An 18,707-nucleotide genomic window follows, 5' to 3' on the forward strand; every position below is an offset into this window, starting at 1 on the left:
ATATTCCTAAAACCTAATTTTGAAATTCCAAATGAAAATTGGAGGTAAAAACATAGTTTTCTAACTTTGAGATCCCCCCCACAAATCTCCAGATACCCTAATTTACATGCAATTATCTGGTTCTCAAAACAGTCCATTGTTAGGTTATAAAAATCATAAATTGAATGGCATTCTGAAGATTTTTCTGCCCTCAATCAACATATTTTATGTACTACTGCCACCTACAGTTAGAAAAGCCTGGAGCCTAAGTATTGTGAAGGTTAAAAAAAAACCTGACCCAATTATAAAGTATTATAAAAGACTGTATTACTTGATGAAATTTTGGTTTTAATTAAAAGCATGTAGTTTTTATATCCTGAAATAAGAAAGCCATGATTTTATCTCACGTTCAATCATAAGATATACATCTCTATATGATAATCTATAAGAAAAGAACTAAATATCTCAAATTAAAAGTTACTGTCAAACTAGTTTTTTAGCTACTGAAATTTTTTTTCATGATGTCTTTTGAAATTCCTATCTATCATTAAGATTTGAGGGCCAGGGATTTAGCTCAGTGGTGCTGCACCTGCCTGGCAAGTGCAAGGTCCTGAGTTTGAGTCCCAGTACAAAAAAAAACCACACTGATTTCCAAGAAACATATGAAGTTAAAAGAGCAAGTAGAGAAAGACCGTGAGAAGTAGATGAGTGAGATTTTATCTAAGAATTCTGTAATTCAACAAAAATTTTTTAAAACGTGAAGAGTCAAGTGTGGTAGTGCATGCCTGTAAAGCTCTCTGGGAAGTTTAGATAGGAGGATCGAAAGTTCAAGTTCAGCTTGGGCAATTTAGTGAGACCCTGTCTCAAAAACAGGAAAGCCAGGGCTGTGGATTTAGCTCAGTGGTTCCACCGCTTGCCTCACAAGCGCAAGGACCCGGGTTCAATCCCTGGTACCACACACACACACACAAAGTAAGCCAGGGCCAGGGATGTAGCTTAGTGGTTCCACCGCCTGCCTTGCAAGAACAAGGTCTCAAGTTCGAAGTTCGATCGCCGGTACCAAAAAAAAAAAAAGGAAAGCCAATACTTCCAAAATTGTTATGCAGATTCAGTACAATCCCAATCAAAATCCCAAGAGTATATCTCACAGAATTAGAAAAAACAATCGTAAAATTCATTTGGAACCAAAAGAGAACTAGAATAGCAAAGGCAATTCTGGGCAACAAAGGCAAAGCTTGATTTGAAATCATACTACAAAGCTACTGTGATAAAAGCAGCATGGTACTGGCAAAAGAACATACCTGAGGATCAATAGAACAGACTAGAGGATGTGAAAATAACTCCAGACATACTCAACTACCTTATCTTTGACAAAGGAGCCGAACACCTTCAATGGAAGGATAGCCTCTTTAATAAATGGTGCTGGAAAAACTGGCTTTTCACATGCCAAAGATTGAAACTAGACCCATATCTTTCACCGTGCACTAACCTAAAATAGAAATGGATCAAATATCTAAATATTAAAACAGAAAAACACTAAATCTGCTGGAAGAGAAAATAGGTAGAATGCTTGAGGACATAGGAGTGGACAAAGACTTCATGAACAAAACCCAGACCACACGGGAAATACTACAAAGCATCAAAAACTGAGATCTCATCTTATTAAAAAGCTTTTGCACAACAAGAGAAACCATTAACAGAGTGAAGGGACAACCCACACAGTGGGAAAATATTTTCACCAGCTATTCAGATAAAGGACTATTATCTAGAATATATAAAGAACTAAAAAAAAAAAGCAGACCCCCCCCCCAATTTAAAGACCCAATCCAAAATCGGGCATCTGAAATGAAAAGACACTTCTCAGACAAAGAACTAGAAATAGCAAATAAATATATGAAAAAATGTTCAACATCAATGGTCACTGGAGAAATGCAAATTAAAACAAGAGATTCCATCTCACTCCAGAAAGAATGGCTGCTATCAAGAAATCAACAACAAAAGCTGGAAGGGCTGTGGGGAAAAAGGAACACTTCTCTACTGTTGGTGGGAGTGCAGACTGGTGCAACCATTGTGGAAATCAGTGTGGAGATTTCTCAAAAAACTAAAACTAGAGGTTCCATTTGACCCTGCTATTCCTCTTCTTGGTATCTTCCCTAAAGAATTAAAAGCATCTTACCACAGCAATATATGCACACCTATGTTTATAGCAGCACAGCTTGTTATAGATAAATCTTAGAAACAGCCCAAATGCCCATCAACTGATGAGTGGATAAAGATGTGGGTTTTTAAAAAATACAATGGAATACTACTTTGCCATAAAGAATGATGAGCTTCAGACATTTATGGCTAAATGGATGGACCTTGAGACCATACTCTTAAACAAAATAAATCGGACACACATGTTTAAACACTGCATTGTTTCTCTGGTATGACAAATTGAAAGTGGAAATAAGGACTAAAATGTATAATGGATGTTGGGAAGTGGTAATTGTTCAAATGGGAAGGGGAACAAGGGAGGGGGGTGGAAGAAAGGAAGGGACAAGAAAAAAAAGTGAAAATAGGAGGAAAAAATGGAGGGGTCGGGGACTTAGCTCAGTGGTTCCACTGCCTGCCTCGCAAATGCAAGGACCTGAGTTCAATCCTGGGTACCAAGAAAAAGGAAAAAATGGAAACAAAGCTTTTGTACATAGGGACGGGAGGGGACTCGAGGAAGGAATGGGATAAAATAAAATAAAATTTATTAATAAAAAAAAAACAAATGGCACTGGCGGTGAACAAAAAAAGGAAGGCCAGGCATGACCACACATATGTAGTCCCAGCACCTGGGAGGCTGAGACAGGATTGCTGTGAGTTCTAGGCCCGCCTGGGCTACACAGCAAGATCCTGTTTCAAAAAATCAAACAAAAAGGGGAGAAAGAAGACAACAAATAAATGGTTCTACCTGGGTTTCTAAGTCTATTCAGAAAGCTATAATGAAATACCTTAGGTTAGATAATTTATAAAGTGTATAAATTTATTGCTCACTGTTTCAGAGAGTAAGTCTGAGGCTAAATATCAGCAGATTCAGTTTAACGAGGGTTAGCTTTCTGCTTTCCAGATGGTACCTTCCTGCTGTGTTCTCCCAGGGCCGAAGGGGCTAGGGTGTGCCCATCAACCTCTTTTATAAAAGCCTTCATTCCATCCATCTATCAGGACTTAATCACTTCCCCCAAGGCTCCACCTTAACTTAGTATCACAACAATGGGGATAAGGTTTCAACATTAACTTCAGGCCCTTCAAATCAGGCCCCTAAATTCATGTCTCTCATATGCAAAATATATTCATTTCATCCCAATCGCTCTGTAAATTTTGCAAAACTCTATAAATCCTAATTTGTCCCAGCAACTCAGAGGATCCAATCACATTCAAATCAAGATAAGCTTGAAACTCAAAAGTGCATTTGTCTTGGGGCAAATTAACCTCCAGCTATAAACCTGTAAATCAAAGTGCTTCCAAAGTATAATGAAGAGACAGAGGGTAGGCATTCTCATTTCAAAAGAAATAAATTTTTTTAAAAAGACAGTAGGTCCTGACCAAGCAGAAAACCCAACAGAGAGCTGGGCGTGGTAGGGCACACCTATAATCCCAGCACTCTGCAAGGCTGAGGCAGGATTACTGTAAATTCAAGGCCAGCCTGAACTACACAGCAAGACCCAGTCTCAAAAAATAAAAAAATCAATAGAGAAAACATTAAATCTTAGGGATTGAGAACAATTTTCTTTGACTGATGCCCTGCCTTCTGAACACAGTAGAGTAGCAGCCAGGCCTTCTAGGCACCTGGGGTCCCACTTCCACAGTTTGGCTGGGCATGGTCCACACTGTCGAGCTATATGTGGAGAGTCTCGTACCTGTGGGTCTAGGTAGGCACCAGGGCTCCACTAGAATTAAACTAGTGAGGGCTCTCTACAGTGGCCACATCCCTGTAGCAATTCTCTGCTTGGGCCCTGGGGCTTGTGGGAAGATTCTGTGAAATGCAGCTGAAGCACCCAAGCTTCCACAGCTCGAGCATGTCCTGGAGGCATGGCTGAGAGGGCAGCATCCTGGACACTGCCAAGGTTTACCCTATGTCCTCTTAAGGACTATCAGGCTGCACCCCAGGTGGGCCCACTGGAGGAATATATGGAATGGTTGAGGGCTGTGAAAGAATTTGGCGGGCAGCAAATTTTTTTCTTCCAGTACTAGGGAATGAACCTAAGGCCTTCTCACCGTGCTTCTTTTATTTTGAGCCAGGGTCTCCTGATGTCACTGAACTGCCCAGGATGGGCTCAAACTTGTGATCCTCCTGCCTCAGGCTCCTAGAGTGCTGGGACTGTGACATCACCACACCCTGCAGGTGAGCTGAGACTAGAGGCATCAGGCAAAAACAGCCAAGGTCCCGTGAGAGCCAGAAGCCTTCCTCGGTTTGTGATGTGAGGCAGCACAATCTGGTTCCGTCTTCCACTGTCTTGATAAAGAGCACCAGGGTCCCAACCACGCACACTAATTTATCAAAAGGTCACCGGCCCCACCTCCAGTGTTCCTCCAGAAGAGTTTTCCATTCTTTAAAACCTGAGCAGGCTGAGAATTTTCCATATCTTTTAGCTCTGCTTCCCTTCTAATTATAAATTCCACTTATGATTCTTTTTCTCTCTTCTCACATTTTCTTATAAGGAGTCAAGAGAAACAATGCTCTACCTTTAGCACCTTGCTTAGGATTTCTTCTGTCCAGTATGTTATTTCATTGACCCTAAGTTCTTTCTTCCACAAAACTTTAGTCTGTGAACACAATTTAGTCATGTCCTATGCCACTTTGTAACAAAGATGTCTGTTCCTTCAGTTTCCAGTGCTTGTTCCTCATTTTTGTCTGGGACCATGTCAGAAGGGTCTTTACAATCCCTCATTCTACCCTGAGGTAACTGCTAAGAACACTGAAGTTTTCTCCACAGCTCTTTTCCAGTGCTCACTGCAGCTGCCCTTTAAGGTCCATTCATGGCAATTCTAGCCTATTTCTCTAAACTTTTCTTATCTTGGCCCAGGACAAAATTCCAAAGCCATTTCCATATCTTCAGGTGTTTGTTAAAGCAGCACTCCAGCTCAGTACCAATTTGTCTTTGCCCACTATAACAAAATACTAATCTATAAATCTATTATTTAGGTAATCTATAAATAGAAATTTCTTTCTCACAGTTCTGAAGATGGGAAGTCAAAGATCAAGGAATCAGATTTTAAGTCTGGTTAAGGGTCACCCTACTTAGTTGGCATCTTCTTGCTATGTGTGCTCCTGGCAGAATGGACTGGGGTGCTCCCTTTTATTTCTTTTGTGAGGGCAGTAATCCCATTCCTGAGTGCAGCACCCTCACAACTTAATCCCAAAGGCTCAACCTCTTCCTTATCACCACAATGGGGAGTAGGCTTCAACAAGAATTTGGAAGGGACACATTAAGATGGGCTTTATAACAATTAGGAAAACAAAAAGAAACTATGATCCTGCCATGAACTCAGAACTGAACAAAGCACCTCTGAAGTAGGTAGACAAATTAAGGCCTTAGGTGGCCCAGTTTAAGGAAGAGCCCCAAATCTTCTGTCTTGTGTCCACCTACCCAACCTAAGATGTAGTAACTGAGTTAGTAGGCGTGACTCTTATCATTGCCAGAACTGAACTGTTTAAGGGCTTACACGCACATTTGTTCAAATTGACAGAGGAAGAAAAGAAGAATTTAAATTTGAGTCACACCATAAACTAAAATATATATATATAAAAAAAAGGCTTTTCAAAATAGGAGTACTATAAAGGCCAGACTCAAAAAATATGTTTAATTGGGGGGCTTATAAAATTATATTTCGAAGCCAGGAATGGTAGCACACACCTGTAATCCTAGCACTCAACCGAGGAAGGCTGAAGCAGGAGGACTACTGTGAGTTTGAGACCAGCTTGGGCTGCCATAGCAAGCTCAAGAGCAGATTAAACTACATAGGCCCTATCTCAAAAAAACCAAAACAAACCAAAAATATTAGATAGATATCTATAGATATTGACACATCTATCTATAGGTAGACTTCAGTCAGGATGTCTTATCCATTCACACCTGCAGTGGGTGGGCAGGGGCACATGTTTAGCAAATGTTTGAAAATATACCCTGAGCTATCTTGAAATGGGGACATTTGTTTGCGCTTCAGTCTCTATGACAGTGGAGCTAGATTATATTCTTCATACACTTAAAGTAAATTATGTTTTATTTTTAGTTTGAATTCTACAGAAGATTAATAGTCCTCAACTGACCAAGGAAAATGTCACGTCTAGAATGTCTTAAAGAGTTTCTGAAACCATTCAATTTGTTAAAAAAATTTTTATCTAAATAACTTTGCATTTAATATGTAGTCCACAATACTGCACATTATGGGCAAAGTTCATCCTTACTACTCTCAGATGAAAAGATGTAAACACTGACAGTAAAGAATTATTCAAAAAAAAGAAAAGAATTATTCCTTAAATGTCTAAGTTCTTTTGTTAGTGGTGGGGGAGGTTATTTAAATTAGGTATAGTCTTAAGAGTAGTTGAATTCAACTTCATTTATAAATGAGAATTTTTTTCCTCCTTCTCTTCTTCCTCCTCCCTTGCTCTGCCTCTCTCCTCCTGCCTGTGGCCTTTCTTTGAGCTATATACCCTGCCCTTTTTTATTCTGAGACAAGGTCTCACTAAATCACTAAATTGCCCAAACTGAGAGAATCTGCAATCCTCCCACCTCTGCCTTCGACAGTGCTAGGATTACAGATTCATCCCACCATGCCCGGCTTATAAGTAGGACTTTCTGAAAGTGCTACATACTTCAAGCTCTAGCAGAATTAATGAATGCCTTTAGAGAAACACTGAACCATTTCTTATCCATTATTTCTACTGCTAAAGATGAATTAGTGTATTGTTTTTCCTCACCTGTCCTCTAATGCAAAGATTTTCCAATTAGTACCTCCAGCTATATAGAATGAACTATGGTTCATATATTCAATTTATATGAAATTATATTTTAGGGAAAAGTTGTAAGAAAAAGAAAAAAGGAAGTCAGGTATGGTGGCACATGTAATCTCAGTACTCAGGAAGCTAAGGAAGGAGGATTGTGAGTTTGAGGCCAGTTGGTCCATATAACAAGTCTGTCTCAAAACAACAACACCCCTCTCCGCAAGAAAAAAAAATATAAACATAACAGATTTAAATCAATTTGAACCACTAAAACCAAGAGAAGCTTTATATAAGGAGCAAAAACTTACTATCAAACACCAAGAACTTACAGACTCAAATACGTGAAAGTTAAACACTGAAGAGCATAACATCTTTTTGTCATGACTTGTATCAGCTACAGTCAGATAAAAAGAAAAATGTTTTTTTAAAAGTGACTATGATAACTGAAATCAAGTGAGATATTTGATGAAACAGCTTCAGTACAATTATCCTTTAAATCAATTATACCTAAGCACAGTTTCAATCGTAAGATTTGATAATTTTCTTACCATTTGGGGTCCAACATTCACATTTATTGGTCCTAAGGTTTTTGGTAAAATCTTTGTTGGTGAGTTGGTGCTGGAAACTGGAAATGCAACAAATGAAATGTTACCTGAAATGATATTAAAACAACACTCAGTCAGTGTTCTGCAATATCAAGTCTACCTGCTGTATATGTAGACGTGGTCCTGATCCTTTTTGCTAAAAGTAGTTTACCAGTATCTTAAGAAGCATATTATAAACTAGAAGACTTACAGAAAACCCACTTAAAGTGCTTCGCTACAGTGAACATGACTACTTCGGTTGAGTAATTTATTTATAAGAAATACATAAAATAAATAATTCCAATTTATTTCACAATAAATGGACTGTTAATTGGTCTTTTAGAGGAAAAATATTTATTTATTTATTTATTTATTTATTTTTGTACCGGGGATTGAACTCGGGTCCTTGCGCTTGTGCAACAGGCGGTGAAACCACTGAGTTAAATCCCTGGCCCTAGAGGAAAAATATTTAAAGAATACATAATACAAATCATACATAATGCAAATTAGTTTATATGAAGAGTTAGGAAATAAGATTTTTTTTTAAATGGTGTCTTGCTATGTTACATAGGCTGCCTTCAAAATCACAATCTTCCTAAATAGTAGGCATTACAGACACATGCTACCAAGCCCAGCTAGAGAAATTTAGTCCATTTAAACAACTAAAACCACTGGGTGAGGTGGCGAATGCCTGTAATCCCAGCACTCAGGAGGCTGAGGCAGGAGGATCACTGTTGAGTTCCAACCCAGCCTGGGCTACACGGTGAGTTCAAGGTCAGCCTGAACTACATAGCAAGCTGCTGTCTCAAAAGAACAAAAAAAATTAAAAAATTTTAAAAAAACAACAAAAACCAAGGGAAGCCCTATAGGAGTACAAAAACTTTAATATCACATATCAAGAATTCACATGTCGGGCCGGGCATTTAGCTCAGTGGTTCTGGTGCCTGCCTCACAAGCACAAGGTCCTAAGTTCTATCCCCGGTACCAAAAAAAAAAAAAAAAAATTGAATTCACATGTCTGGGCCGGGGATTTAGCTCAGTGGTTCTGCTGCCTGCCTCGCAAGCGCAAGGACCCGAGTTTGATCCCTGGTACCAAAAAAAAAAAAAAAAAAGAATTCACATGTCACAGAAACAAAAAAGGAAAAGTATAATGTGAAAAGAAAAATATATCTTCAAATTCATCATATAAAATATTGATACTAAAAGCTCATATAAAAATAAAAGCTCACACATCTTCAAAGTGTGAATTTCATAGGTTTATAAAACTTTTATAATATTAAAGAAAAAAACCATAATGCTAGATGATGCTAAAAATATGAGATCCTACAGTGTTTTCAAATTATTTCAATACTCTTTCAAAATTTTTTTCCTGTTCCAGTCTCCCGTGAATCTCACTTTTATTTTTTTAGATTAATTTTATTGGTATATTTTAGATATACATAATGATCACATTCATCATAGGGAATTTGTACCTATACATAATATATCTTGATTCTTCTTTTTTCCTCAATCTCCTCCCCTCCCTTTAACCTCTCTAAGCTTCCTTATTTAGAAGCGGTTTGTTTCCATTTTTTTCCTTCTAGTCTTTTTTTCCCTTCCTTCCTTTCCCCCTGCCCCCTCCCATGTTCCCCTTCCCATTTGAGCATCTTCTTCCTATTTCCCAATATTTATTATACATTTTGGCCTTTACTTACCCTTTTGGTTTCTCACACCAGAGAAACAATGAGTATACTCTTTCAAATTAACATAGTACAGTGATACCAAGATAATTTCTCCCAAAGTAAAAAGCCAATCAATTATTTTCTACACTACAGTGTTATCAGCTAGTGAACTCCTCTGGCCAACTTCAGCTGTTTTTTGGTACCAGGGATCAGCTGTTTTTTGGTACCAGGGATCGAACTCCGGTTCTTGCGCTTGCGCAGCAGGCGGCGGAAACCGGTGAGCTAATGTTTCTCTTAGAAGGTATCAGGGCAACCAAAGAAAAAGAGATCACTTAGGATGTTTGTGAAAGAGGGCCAACAACAGAAACCCTGTGGGAAATCAGTACTTAAGAGCAAGACTAGAAACATCGGTTTCTCAGCCTGCTTCCTCAGATGGCCCTCATCCTTTCTCTTCCAGAGCCTGACCACACTCCTTAATCCCCCCCTTCTTACTTTTTTCCCTTACCTCTCAATTCTCAGCAGATATTCCTATCACCCACAGTAAGGAAATTAGGCCATCAGGCAAAATTACCTCTTAACTTGTGAATTCATTTGTACCCTCTTAATTTTAGTTATTTCTCTCTGAATGGAAATATCCCTCATTCTCAAATAAGTGACTTCTTTAACCTCTGCTCGGGATTTCTGGCTCCCAAGAGACCTCACCCATCTGTGATCTACAACAGGACTGTCTTCTGAATTTTCAATTATTCCTTTGCCATTGTGGATCACTTCCCTCAGATTCCATGTTAAAACAGAACTCATCTTTCTCATGTCTGCTCAGCAAGGCCTAGGACTCTAATCTGCTTCTCCTTCAGGTTTTCACTATCAATAAGTAACTGAGCCTTAGTATTCGATCAGCTATTCAGTGACCAAATCCTGAAACAGTCTTCAAATGACTGGCACATCCTGCTTGTTACTGCCTTCCTTACTCAGCTTCCTTTATGCATCCAGCACTTGTTTAATTTGGAACGGAACGGTACTTGGTTTGACTATTTGGATCCCCCAACTCAGTGGTTCACTGTTGCACAATGCAATCACCAGGAAGAATAAACAACAGCAGTGGCTGGAGCGTGAGGTGAACCTGGGCATGACAAGGCCATTACAGCTCTCCACGTGGTTCCAACATTAGGTGACTATCACCACCCTTACTGGATATCCTAGCACTAAGAAATTTTCCCAGCTATGCCACACATGTATAGCAAACAAGCCCTTTAACTGGCAGAACTACAGTAGACACTTAATGCCTTCAAAGGTTCTGCATTTCCTAAGTGTCTCTCAGAATCTTCAAAATGACATAAAAGCTCCTACCCTGCTTCCCTTCACAGCTTAACCTCCAGCCACTTCTTCCACATGCACTCTGCATTCCAACTGGATTAAACACTCTAATTCCACCAAGGCCCCAGTTCAACCATCTGGCTTTGCATATACCTTTCCCTCTGTTGGGAAAATTCTGCTCTGTGAGACCAACTCCTCTCTATTAGAACCCCAAAATGGATGTACAGTTTGTTGTTCCTTAGTGTCTGTAGGGCAATGGTTCCTGGATACCCCCTCAAAGATGCTCAAACTCCTTAATATAAAATGGCATAACATTTGCAACTATTCTCATGTATATTTTTACTTATTTAAGTTTTTTTTTGAGACAGAGTCTCACCGTGTAGTCCAGGCTGGTCTTAAATTCACTATGTAGCCCAGACTGCCCTTGAACTTGCAGCAACCCTTCTGCCTCAGCCTCCCAAGGGCTGAATTACAGGCGTGTGCCACCGTGTCTGGCTTTTAAAATTTACTTTTATCTTTCTGAAACAGGGTCTTGCTGAGTATTCAGGCTGGCCTCAAACTTGCAGCAATCCTGCCTCAACCACCTAAGTAATGGGATTACAGGTGTGCACCACCAAGGCTGGCTCCTCATATATATTTTAAATCATCTCTAGATAAATATAATCCTTAATACAAAATGAATGCTATGTAAATACGTGCTATACTATATTATTTAGGGAAAATGAAAAAAAGGTCTGTACATGTTCAGTATAAACACAATTGTTTTTCAAACATTTTAAATGTGTGGTTGACTGAACCTAGGTACACAGAAGGCTGACTGTATTCCACACCGTTTTTTTTTTTTTGTACCAGGGATCGAACTCAGGACCTTGCGCTTGTGAGGCAGGCGGTGGAACCACTGAGCTAAATCTCCGGTCTTGTTTTTTGGGGACAGAGACTCACTATGTAGTTCAGGCTGGCCTTGAACTCACTATGTGGTCCGGGTTGACCTCAAACTCATGGTGATCCTCCTGCCTCAGCCTCCCAAGTGCTGGGATCACAGGAGTGCACCACCCTGCCCGGCCTTCCACACTGTTTTTTCAGTGACTATCACATGCTATTCTGTTCCATATATATGAGGAATGATTGAAAAATATAGTGAATGTTTAAATTTTAAAAAATATTTATTATAGTAAAAGACACAGTGCCATTAATCCCCCTCAAGACACCCCCCCCTTTGCAATTATCCCATTGCTCTTGCCACTTTCTGAGGCAGTTTTGAAAGTCCTTTTTCGTAACTATCTTTAGTTACAATGCCAAGGCTACCACTATGTCCTGAATTCAAACTGTTCACCTTCCTTGTCATTTTGACTTTGGGAAAGAGTCAGAAGTTGCCTGGTGTCAGATCCAGTGATTAAGGTGGACAAGGACACACTGTAATGTTTTCACAAGCATGCCTTTCTATTTGGTGGCACATGACAGCACCACTCACCATATTTTTGATCATATCTTGTAAAGAGGACTTCTAGAACTGCTTCAGAAAGGGACCAGACAGGAAGACAGACCTTTTGCAAATGAGAAGGGGACCAAGAGATGCAGGGGAGAAGGAGAGGAGGGGAAGGGAAAGTAAAAAGAAATAAGATGTGCTATGTATGTGTGCCAACTGTCTACAATGAATGAATCATGATATACTGTAAACATGTACTAATATACATTCAAGATTTAAGAAGTGCAAAGAACAATGGGGTGTGTTTGAAGCGAGGAGTACTTTTAGAGGAATTTACGGCAACGTGTCTTTTATAAATTTTAAAAATTTCAACCATCACCATATATTTTGATCATCCTAGCTTATATACCCCTCAAATTTCATTAATGCCTCAAACAACATGTGAAGTAGAGTTTATACGTGAAGAAACTGAGGCTGAGTGAAATGAAATAATCTGCAAAGGTTCCACAGCTGGTGCAGGCTGGAGCTCCAACTCAAAACCTCTGCTCTGTGAGATCACCTTCCCCTTAAGAGCTACCCCAGCCTCTGTGGTCTAGGTCCTGGATATCCCTCTTGGCCTCTCACAAAACTTGTTTGTAGTAAAAACTCATTTTACAAAATTTATGTGTAGTTCTATTGTATGAGGCTATGTCTCTCAGCTTTGTATCCCAGCACCAAGTTTAGTCCCTTGTACAAAACAGGTGCACTAAACCATAAAAACTACAGTGGACCCTCAAGTTACAACTGGTCTCACATATGAACAACTTGGATTATGAACAAAACTTTAGTTTTAACTTACAGCCAAAGTCTTAAGTCATGACCCCAATGACAGCTGCTTGTGCAGTTGTAAACAAAGACTCATGATGCCAGAAAAGCATGGGTGAGCATACGTAAGTGTCAGTCTGACCCCAGATTTCGTTTGTGGATGTGATTTTGGTCAGTGCTTTATATAATCACTATGATTACTGCTATCAAAATGGCCCCCAAAAAGCTAGAAAAGAAGCTAAGAAAGGAAGGTAAAGAAAGCAATCACAATAAAAAAGGAAATTGTGCAGAAATATGAGTGGCATCTGTGTGACCAATCTCGCTAATATGTACACCATGTCAAAATTAATCATCTTGACAATCTTACAGAGAAAAGATTTGTATAAGGAAGCTAGTGTTGCTAAAGGTGTTACTCAAATTAGTAAGTCATGATCAACACTGTTAGATGAGGTAGAAAGGCTATTATTAGTGTGGATAAATGAAAGGCAGATAGCAGGTTATCACCTGAGTCTATCGGTGAAAAAGCTAGGGCCATAAATGCAGATCTTATAAAGGATAATGCATCAACGAGTGATAATGGTGAAACATTTCATGCCAGTAAGGGGTGGTTTCACAATTTTAAAGGGAGAACTGGAGTTCATTAGGATAACTAGGCACGGTGAACCAGCCAGTGCTGATAAAAGGGCTACTGAAAATTACATACACCACTTCAAAAGCGATGACACAGAGAAATGGCTTTTGCTCTCATCAAGTTTTCAACTGTGATGAAACTGGCCTTTTCTGGAAGATAATGCCCAGAAGAACATACATCATCCAGGAAGAGAAGAAAATGTCAGGCCACAAGCCTATGAAGGATAGGTTAACCTTACTGCTATGTGCCAATGCGAGTAGTGACCTCAAGATAAAGCTTCTCTTCATTTATCACTCTGAGACCCCCTAGAATGTTCAGAAAACATAGTCATTAAAATAGGCTAGGGGTCATGTGAAGATCTAATGTACAAGCCTGGGTTAACAAGAGTACTTTTTCTTGAGTGGATCAGGGGGGCTTTCTGTGCTTCTGTTAAGAAATATCTAGAAGACAAAGGTTTACCACTCAAGGCTCTCATCATGGACAATGCTCCTGCTCACCCACAAGATTTGGAAGAACTGCCTGAAGAATTCCCATGGCTCACAGTCGAGTTCCTCCCACCTAATATGACTGCTCTACTGAAGCCTATGGACCAGCAGGTTATAACTAACTTTAAGAAGCTATACACCAAGGAACTGTTCCTGAAGTGCTTCCAGATGGTCTCAGATACAGATTTAACCTTTAAAGAGTTCTAGAAGGAACATTACAACATCCTTTCCTGTGCAGGGTTAATTGAGAAATCTTGGACCTAGTCTCTTTATAGACATTGAGATCTGCCTGGAAGAATGTATGGCCTAAAATTATATAGGAGGGAGACTCTGAAGGCTGTGTAGAGGAGCCCGAGCCTTCAACTGACCCTGTGGTTAATGACACTGTCACTATAGCAGGGTGCATAGGCTTGAAGGTAGACAATGGGAATGTTGAGGAACTGGTGGAGGAACACTCAGAGGAACTGTCTACAGAGGAACTTCAGCAACTTCTGGCTAAGTAACAGAGAATGGCAGCTGAGGAGCTTTCTGAGGAGGAAGGGGAGTATCAACAATTACTGCAGCAAAGTTCTTCTTCTGAAATAAAAGAAATTCTGAATAAAATGGACAGAGCTACAAACATTTGTAGAGAAGACCCATCCAGGCAGAGAAAAAGGCAATCGTTGCATTCACTTGCTTAAAGACAATGTCATATCATACTATAGAACAATGTTAAAGACAGGAACAGACAACCTTAGGCCAGTTTTTAGTTCTGAAAAGGTTGCAGGTCCTAGTGGGCTACAGACTCTCCTAAGGAGAGAAAGGACCCCAGAGAGCCAGATTCCTGATGTTCTATGGAAGGGGACTTTCCTTCCAAACAATAACCACTTTCTATTTCATCTTCCCTTCCTGCAAGCCAAAGATGTCAACTTGAATGGTGAGTACAGTATGAAATTGTTGCTTCTGGTAAACTAGGCACATTTTATAACTTTTTGGTGAATATACTAGGAAAATTATTGGTATTTCTGGTAAATTATGTGTATTATACAACCCTTTTTTATTATGAAAAGGTTAGTTATGGGGTACTTTGGGAGTTGTGGAACACATTAGGGGTATTTCTATTATTTCTTATGGGAAAAATAGTTTTGACTTAAAACCAACTGGAGTTACAGCCAGTCCCTGCAAATGAATTGAGTTTGTAAGTCAAGGGTCCACTGTATTTGATCATCACAGACTGGAGTTACTATCTAGTTGTTAGTAATAGTTAATGGTTACAGAAGTTACTACTTCTTTGGATGCCAAACTTCCTGTAATGCAGCCTAAATTACATCCTTTGTTATTTTTTCTACAGGAATCATACTGAGCTTGAGATAAATTTAAGCACTAGGTTCTTTATTTTATTTTTAAAACATGATATCAAATAAAGTTTCCCTATCTTATGTAACTGTACAAGAGATTTTTTAAAATATAAAATGTATGCCTTATCAATTGCTGAAGATTAGGGGTATTATAACATCAGAACTTCCCAAATACAGTTATTCAACCACTGAAGAATTCATTTAATTGGAGAATAATAATCTGTGATTCTAGGGCATGCACAACATTTATGGAATTGATAAGACTTGAGTAACTCAGTAACAAACTCAAGAACACACCACAGATCTATATAAGGAAGAAAACGGGCTTGAAAGATGGCCCTCAGCTACTAGTTTTTTTTAAAATGGCCTTACTGCCTCTGAATGTTTACAATGAGATCACCTCTGCTATACTACATTAGAAGTAAAAGTAAAAACTTGAAAAGGAGTGAACCAAAAAAACAAAAAGTACAATTAAGGTTAGGGAACAGATTGGTCCTAATGAAAACCTAACACTAAAGGAAATTTGAGACTATAAAAATTTAGCCAAAATTTTAAAAATCACTATATCCAGAACTGAATAAGGAAATCACTAATCCAATTAACACCAAAAGAATTTAAAGGAAGCAATAAATTTGACAGGCTGATTCTAAAGTATAGGTGGAAGAATTAAAGGCAGAGAATAGCCAAGAAAATCTGTAAAAAGGAATAATGGGGAAGAGAATAACTTTAGCCTACTAGATTTCAAAATTACTACAAAGTTACAGTAATTGAAATGATGTTGCGTTATTAGCAAAGAAGCAGATATAGAAATTCACAAGACAGAAATTAAACTCTCAGGCATGGTAGCGCATGCCTGAATCCTAGCACTCCGGAGGATGAGGCGGGAGGATCCCCATAGCCCGAACTATATGGTGAGATCCTGTCTAAAAAAAAATGAAAACAGAACTCCCCAAAACACCACCACCAACAACAAAAAACAAAAATAAAGTATCCAGGAGTGGGGGTGCAATGCATATAATCTCAGCTCTTGGGAAGGCTGAGGCAGGAAGATCACCATGAGCTCAAGGCCAGCAAGTTCAAGGATAGCTTGAAGTACATAGCCAGACCTTGTTTCAACCTCCACCCCCGAAAAGAAATTAAAGTGAAGAAATTACTTTATTTCTATTTGAACATTTTGTACAGGGTGAAAGTAGTGATACAGCCCAGATAGGGACACTGCTGGTTCGGATGAGGCACTCGCTACCTTAGAGAAAGGTGGGTTTCATTTCACTTAGGTAAGAGAGGACATATCAGCAAGCCAATGGCCTGCCATTTCTCCCACCCACCCCCTCAAAAGCCCTCCAAAAAGCGCTATAAAAAAGCCTCAGCCTGTAAGAGACACCACCTCTGTTCCATTCACACAGAGAAGTCCCTCTCAGGTTTAGCAATAAATGAGCTTGGACTGTTGAGTTTGCGTCCCTCTTTCCCTCTCAGGTGTGATATCAAACCAATAAAGAAAGGAGATAGGAAACTGTTTATGTTTCAATTTCTCATCTTGCACAAAAATAAATTCCAAAAAGATGAAGATCAAAACTTGAAAACACTAGAAGACTTAGTGAGATCCTGTCTCTAAAAATTTTAAAGGGTCCGGGTGGGGGGATAGAAGATATGCAACTTTTTATAATTTGGGAATGAAGATGGCCCTTTTACCCATGTTACAGATTTGAGAAACATTAAGTGAAAAGACCTATTTCTTTTCACTTTAAAAACTCAAAATTGTCTATTTAACAAAGACCCTTAAAAAAATGAATGTCAGACTAATAAACAAATATAGGGGTCATTAGTTTATTATCCTTAAAAAACTACTTAACTTCTTATGAATAAAAAGACAACAGCACAATATAAAAATACTCCAGTACATGAAGAAATATAAATGCTAGTGATCAGATGAAAAGGTGCTTGATTTTACTCAAAAGGATACATTTAAATAATTTACAACATCTAGACACCCATATTTTAGCCCGGTTAAGAAGCAAACTGAAAAAATCCAAGCAATTTTTCTTAGGTACTTGGCTTTATTTAATTCAGAGGTTCTCGACAACATAAGCCTGACACTGTCAAAAGCACTCCTGGGCACTCATTGTATTTATTAAAAATAAAGTTTTAAAAATTGCCTGGATTTGAGTTCTGACAATTCCTTCAAATAGCTAAATGAGAACAATTGCCTAGGGGAGTAGCTAAGAAACAGCTTTAAAAAAAAAAAAAGGCCAAATCTTGGCACAGGCACACAATTTGGCTCAAATTCTATTTTAATTTGAGTTGTTTTGTGGTTTGTTTTTTTTTTTGGTACCAGGGATCGAACTCAGGACCTTGAGCTTTTGAGGCAGGCACAGTAACACTGAGCTAAATCTCCAGCCCTCTGTTTTGTGTTTTTTTTGAGACAAGGTCTTACTTTATAGTGCAGGATGACCTGGAACTCATGGCGATCCTCTTGCCTCAGCCTCCTGAGTGCTGGGATTACAAACGTGAGCCACCTTGCTTAGCCTCAGTTTCTCTTCAGCCACCCCCAAACTATGCCCCCTTAAAACACCATTGTAAAATAACTTTTGCCAAGATCGTCTCCATGTTACTAAATCTAATGATTAAATCTCAGCTTTCAACTTATTTTAACCTACCAGCCATACAGACACTTGACACTTTCTGATTCTCCTCTAAAACACTTTCTCTATTTCACATCCAAGCCACTCACTCTTCTCTCTTGGTTCTCCTCCTAAGCCACTGTGAAGGCTGCTCCTTCACATCTCAGCTGCTGGCTCCTCCTCTTTACTTGTTTTTGTTTTTGTGTTGTTTTGTTTTGTTTTGTTTTTTGTTTTCTGGTACCGAGGATCGAACTCAGGACCTTGCACTTGCCAGGCAGGTGAGACGCCACTGAGCTAAATCCCCGGCCCTCCTCCTCTCTAAATATTCAGGGGCTGCTCAGTTCAGTCCTCCACCCTCTTCTGTCAATCTTCTTCACTAGATGGAAGCATCTACATCTCATGGCTTTAAATACACTGATAGCGCCGACTAAAGTTCTTCAGGTTAACCTCATTCCTGAACTTCAGATTCTCAGATCCAGCCGTCTTTTGAGATCTCCATTTTATGTCAAAAACATATCTCTAAATCTAACTCCTGAGTACCTTCCACTCCACCTAGAAACTGTCCTTTTCTATCTCTTCATTACAGTACATGTCAACTCCGTTCTTCAATTGTTCAGATCAAAAAGACCACAGTTGACTTCTCTCTTTCTTGCATATGCCACATTCAATCCATTAATAAATCCTCTTGGCTCTATCTTGCACTCCACTGCTACTGCTTTGGTCCTGTCATCAACTCTTGCTTGAATTACTGCAGTAACTTCAGGGTTCACTCCCTACTTCTGCACATCCCACAACTACTTCAATGCTAACATAGCCATTAATAGATGCATGTGGCTATGGAGCATTTGAAATGTCTTAGTGCCAATGAAGACTTGAATTTTAAGCTAATGTAATT

The 18,707-nt window shown here is 39.1% G+C and overlaps 1 protein-coding gene across 24 annotated transcripts in view; it reads right to left on the reverse strand.

The window, feature by feature from the left end:
• Window positions 1–18,707, reverse strand: part of Tfdp2 (transcription factor Dp-2) — a 191,532-nt gene that overhangs the window by 44,048 nt on the left and 128,777 nt on the right. For 20 of the 24 annotated variants that reach the window (XM_087186266.1, XM_087186258.1, XM_087186265.1 and 17 more), the window contains one exon: window positions 7,501–7,604. In XM_087186266.1, coding sequence (XP_087042392.1) covers window positions 7,501–7,604 — 104 coding nt within the window. The remainder of the gene's footprint in view (window positions 1–7,500; window positions 7,605–18,707) is intronic. The other 4 variants (XM_087186271.1, XM_087186260.1, XM_087186272.1 and 1 more) reach the window with 1 other exon arrangement.

Source organism: Heterocephalus glaber, unplaced genomic scaffold (assembly GCF_053883595.1).
Source record: "Heterocephalus glaber isolate CG9 unplaced genomic scaffold, H.glaber_assembly_v1.0 deba00001504, whole genome shotgun sequence".
Classification (NCBI taxonomy): Eukaryota; Metazoa; Chordata; class Mammalia; order Rodentia; family Bathyergidae; genus Heterocephalus; species Heterocephalus glaber.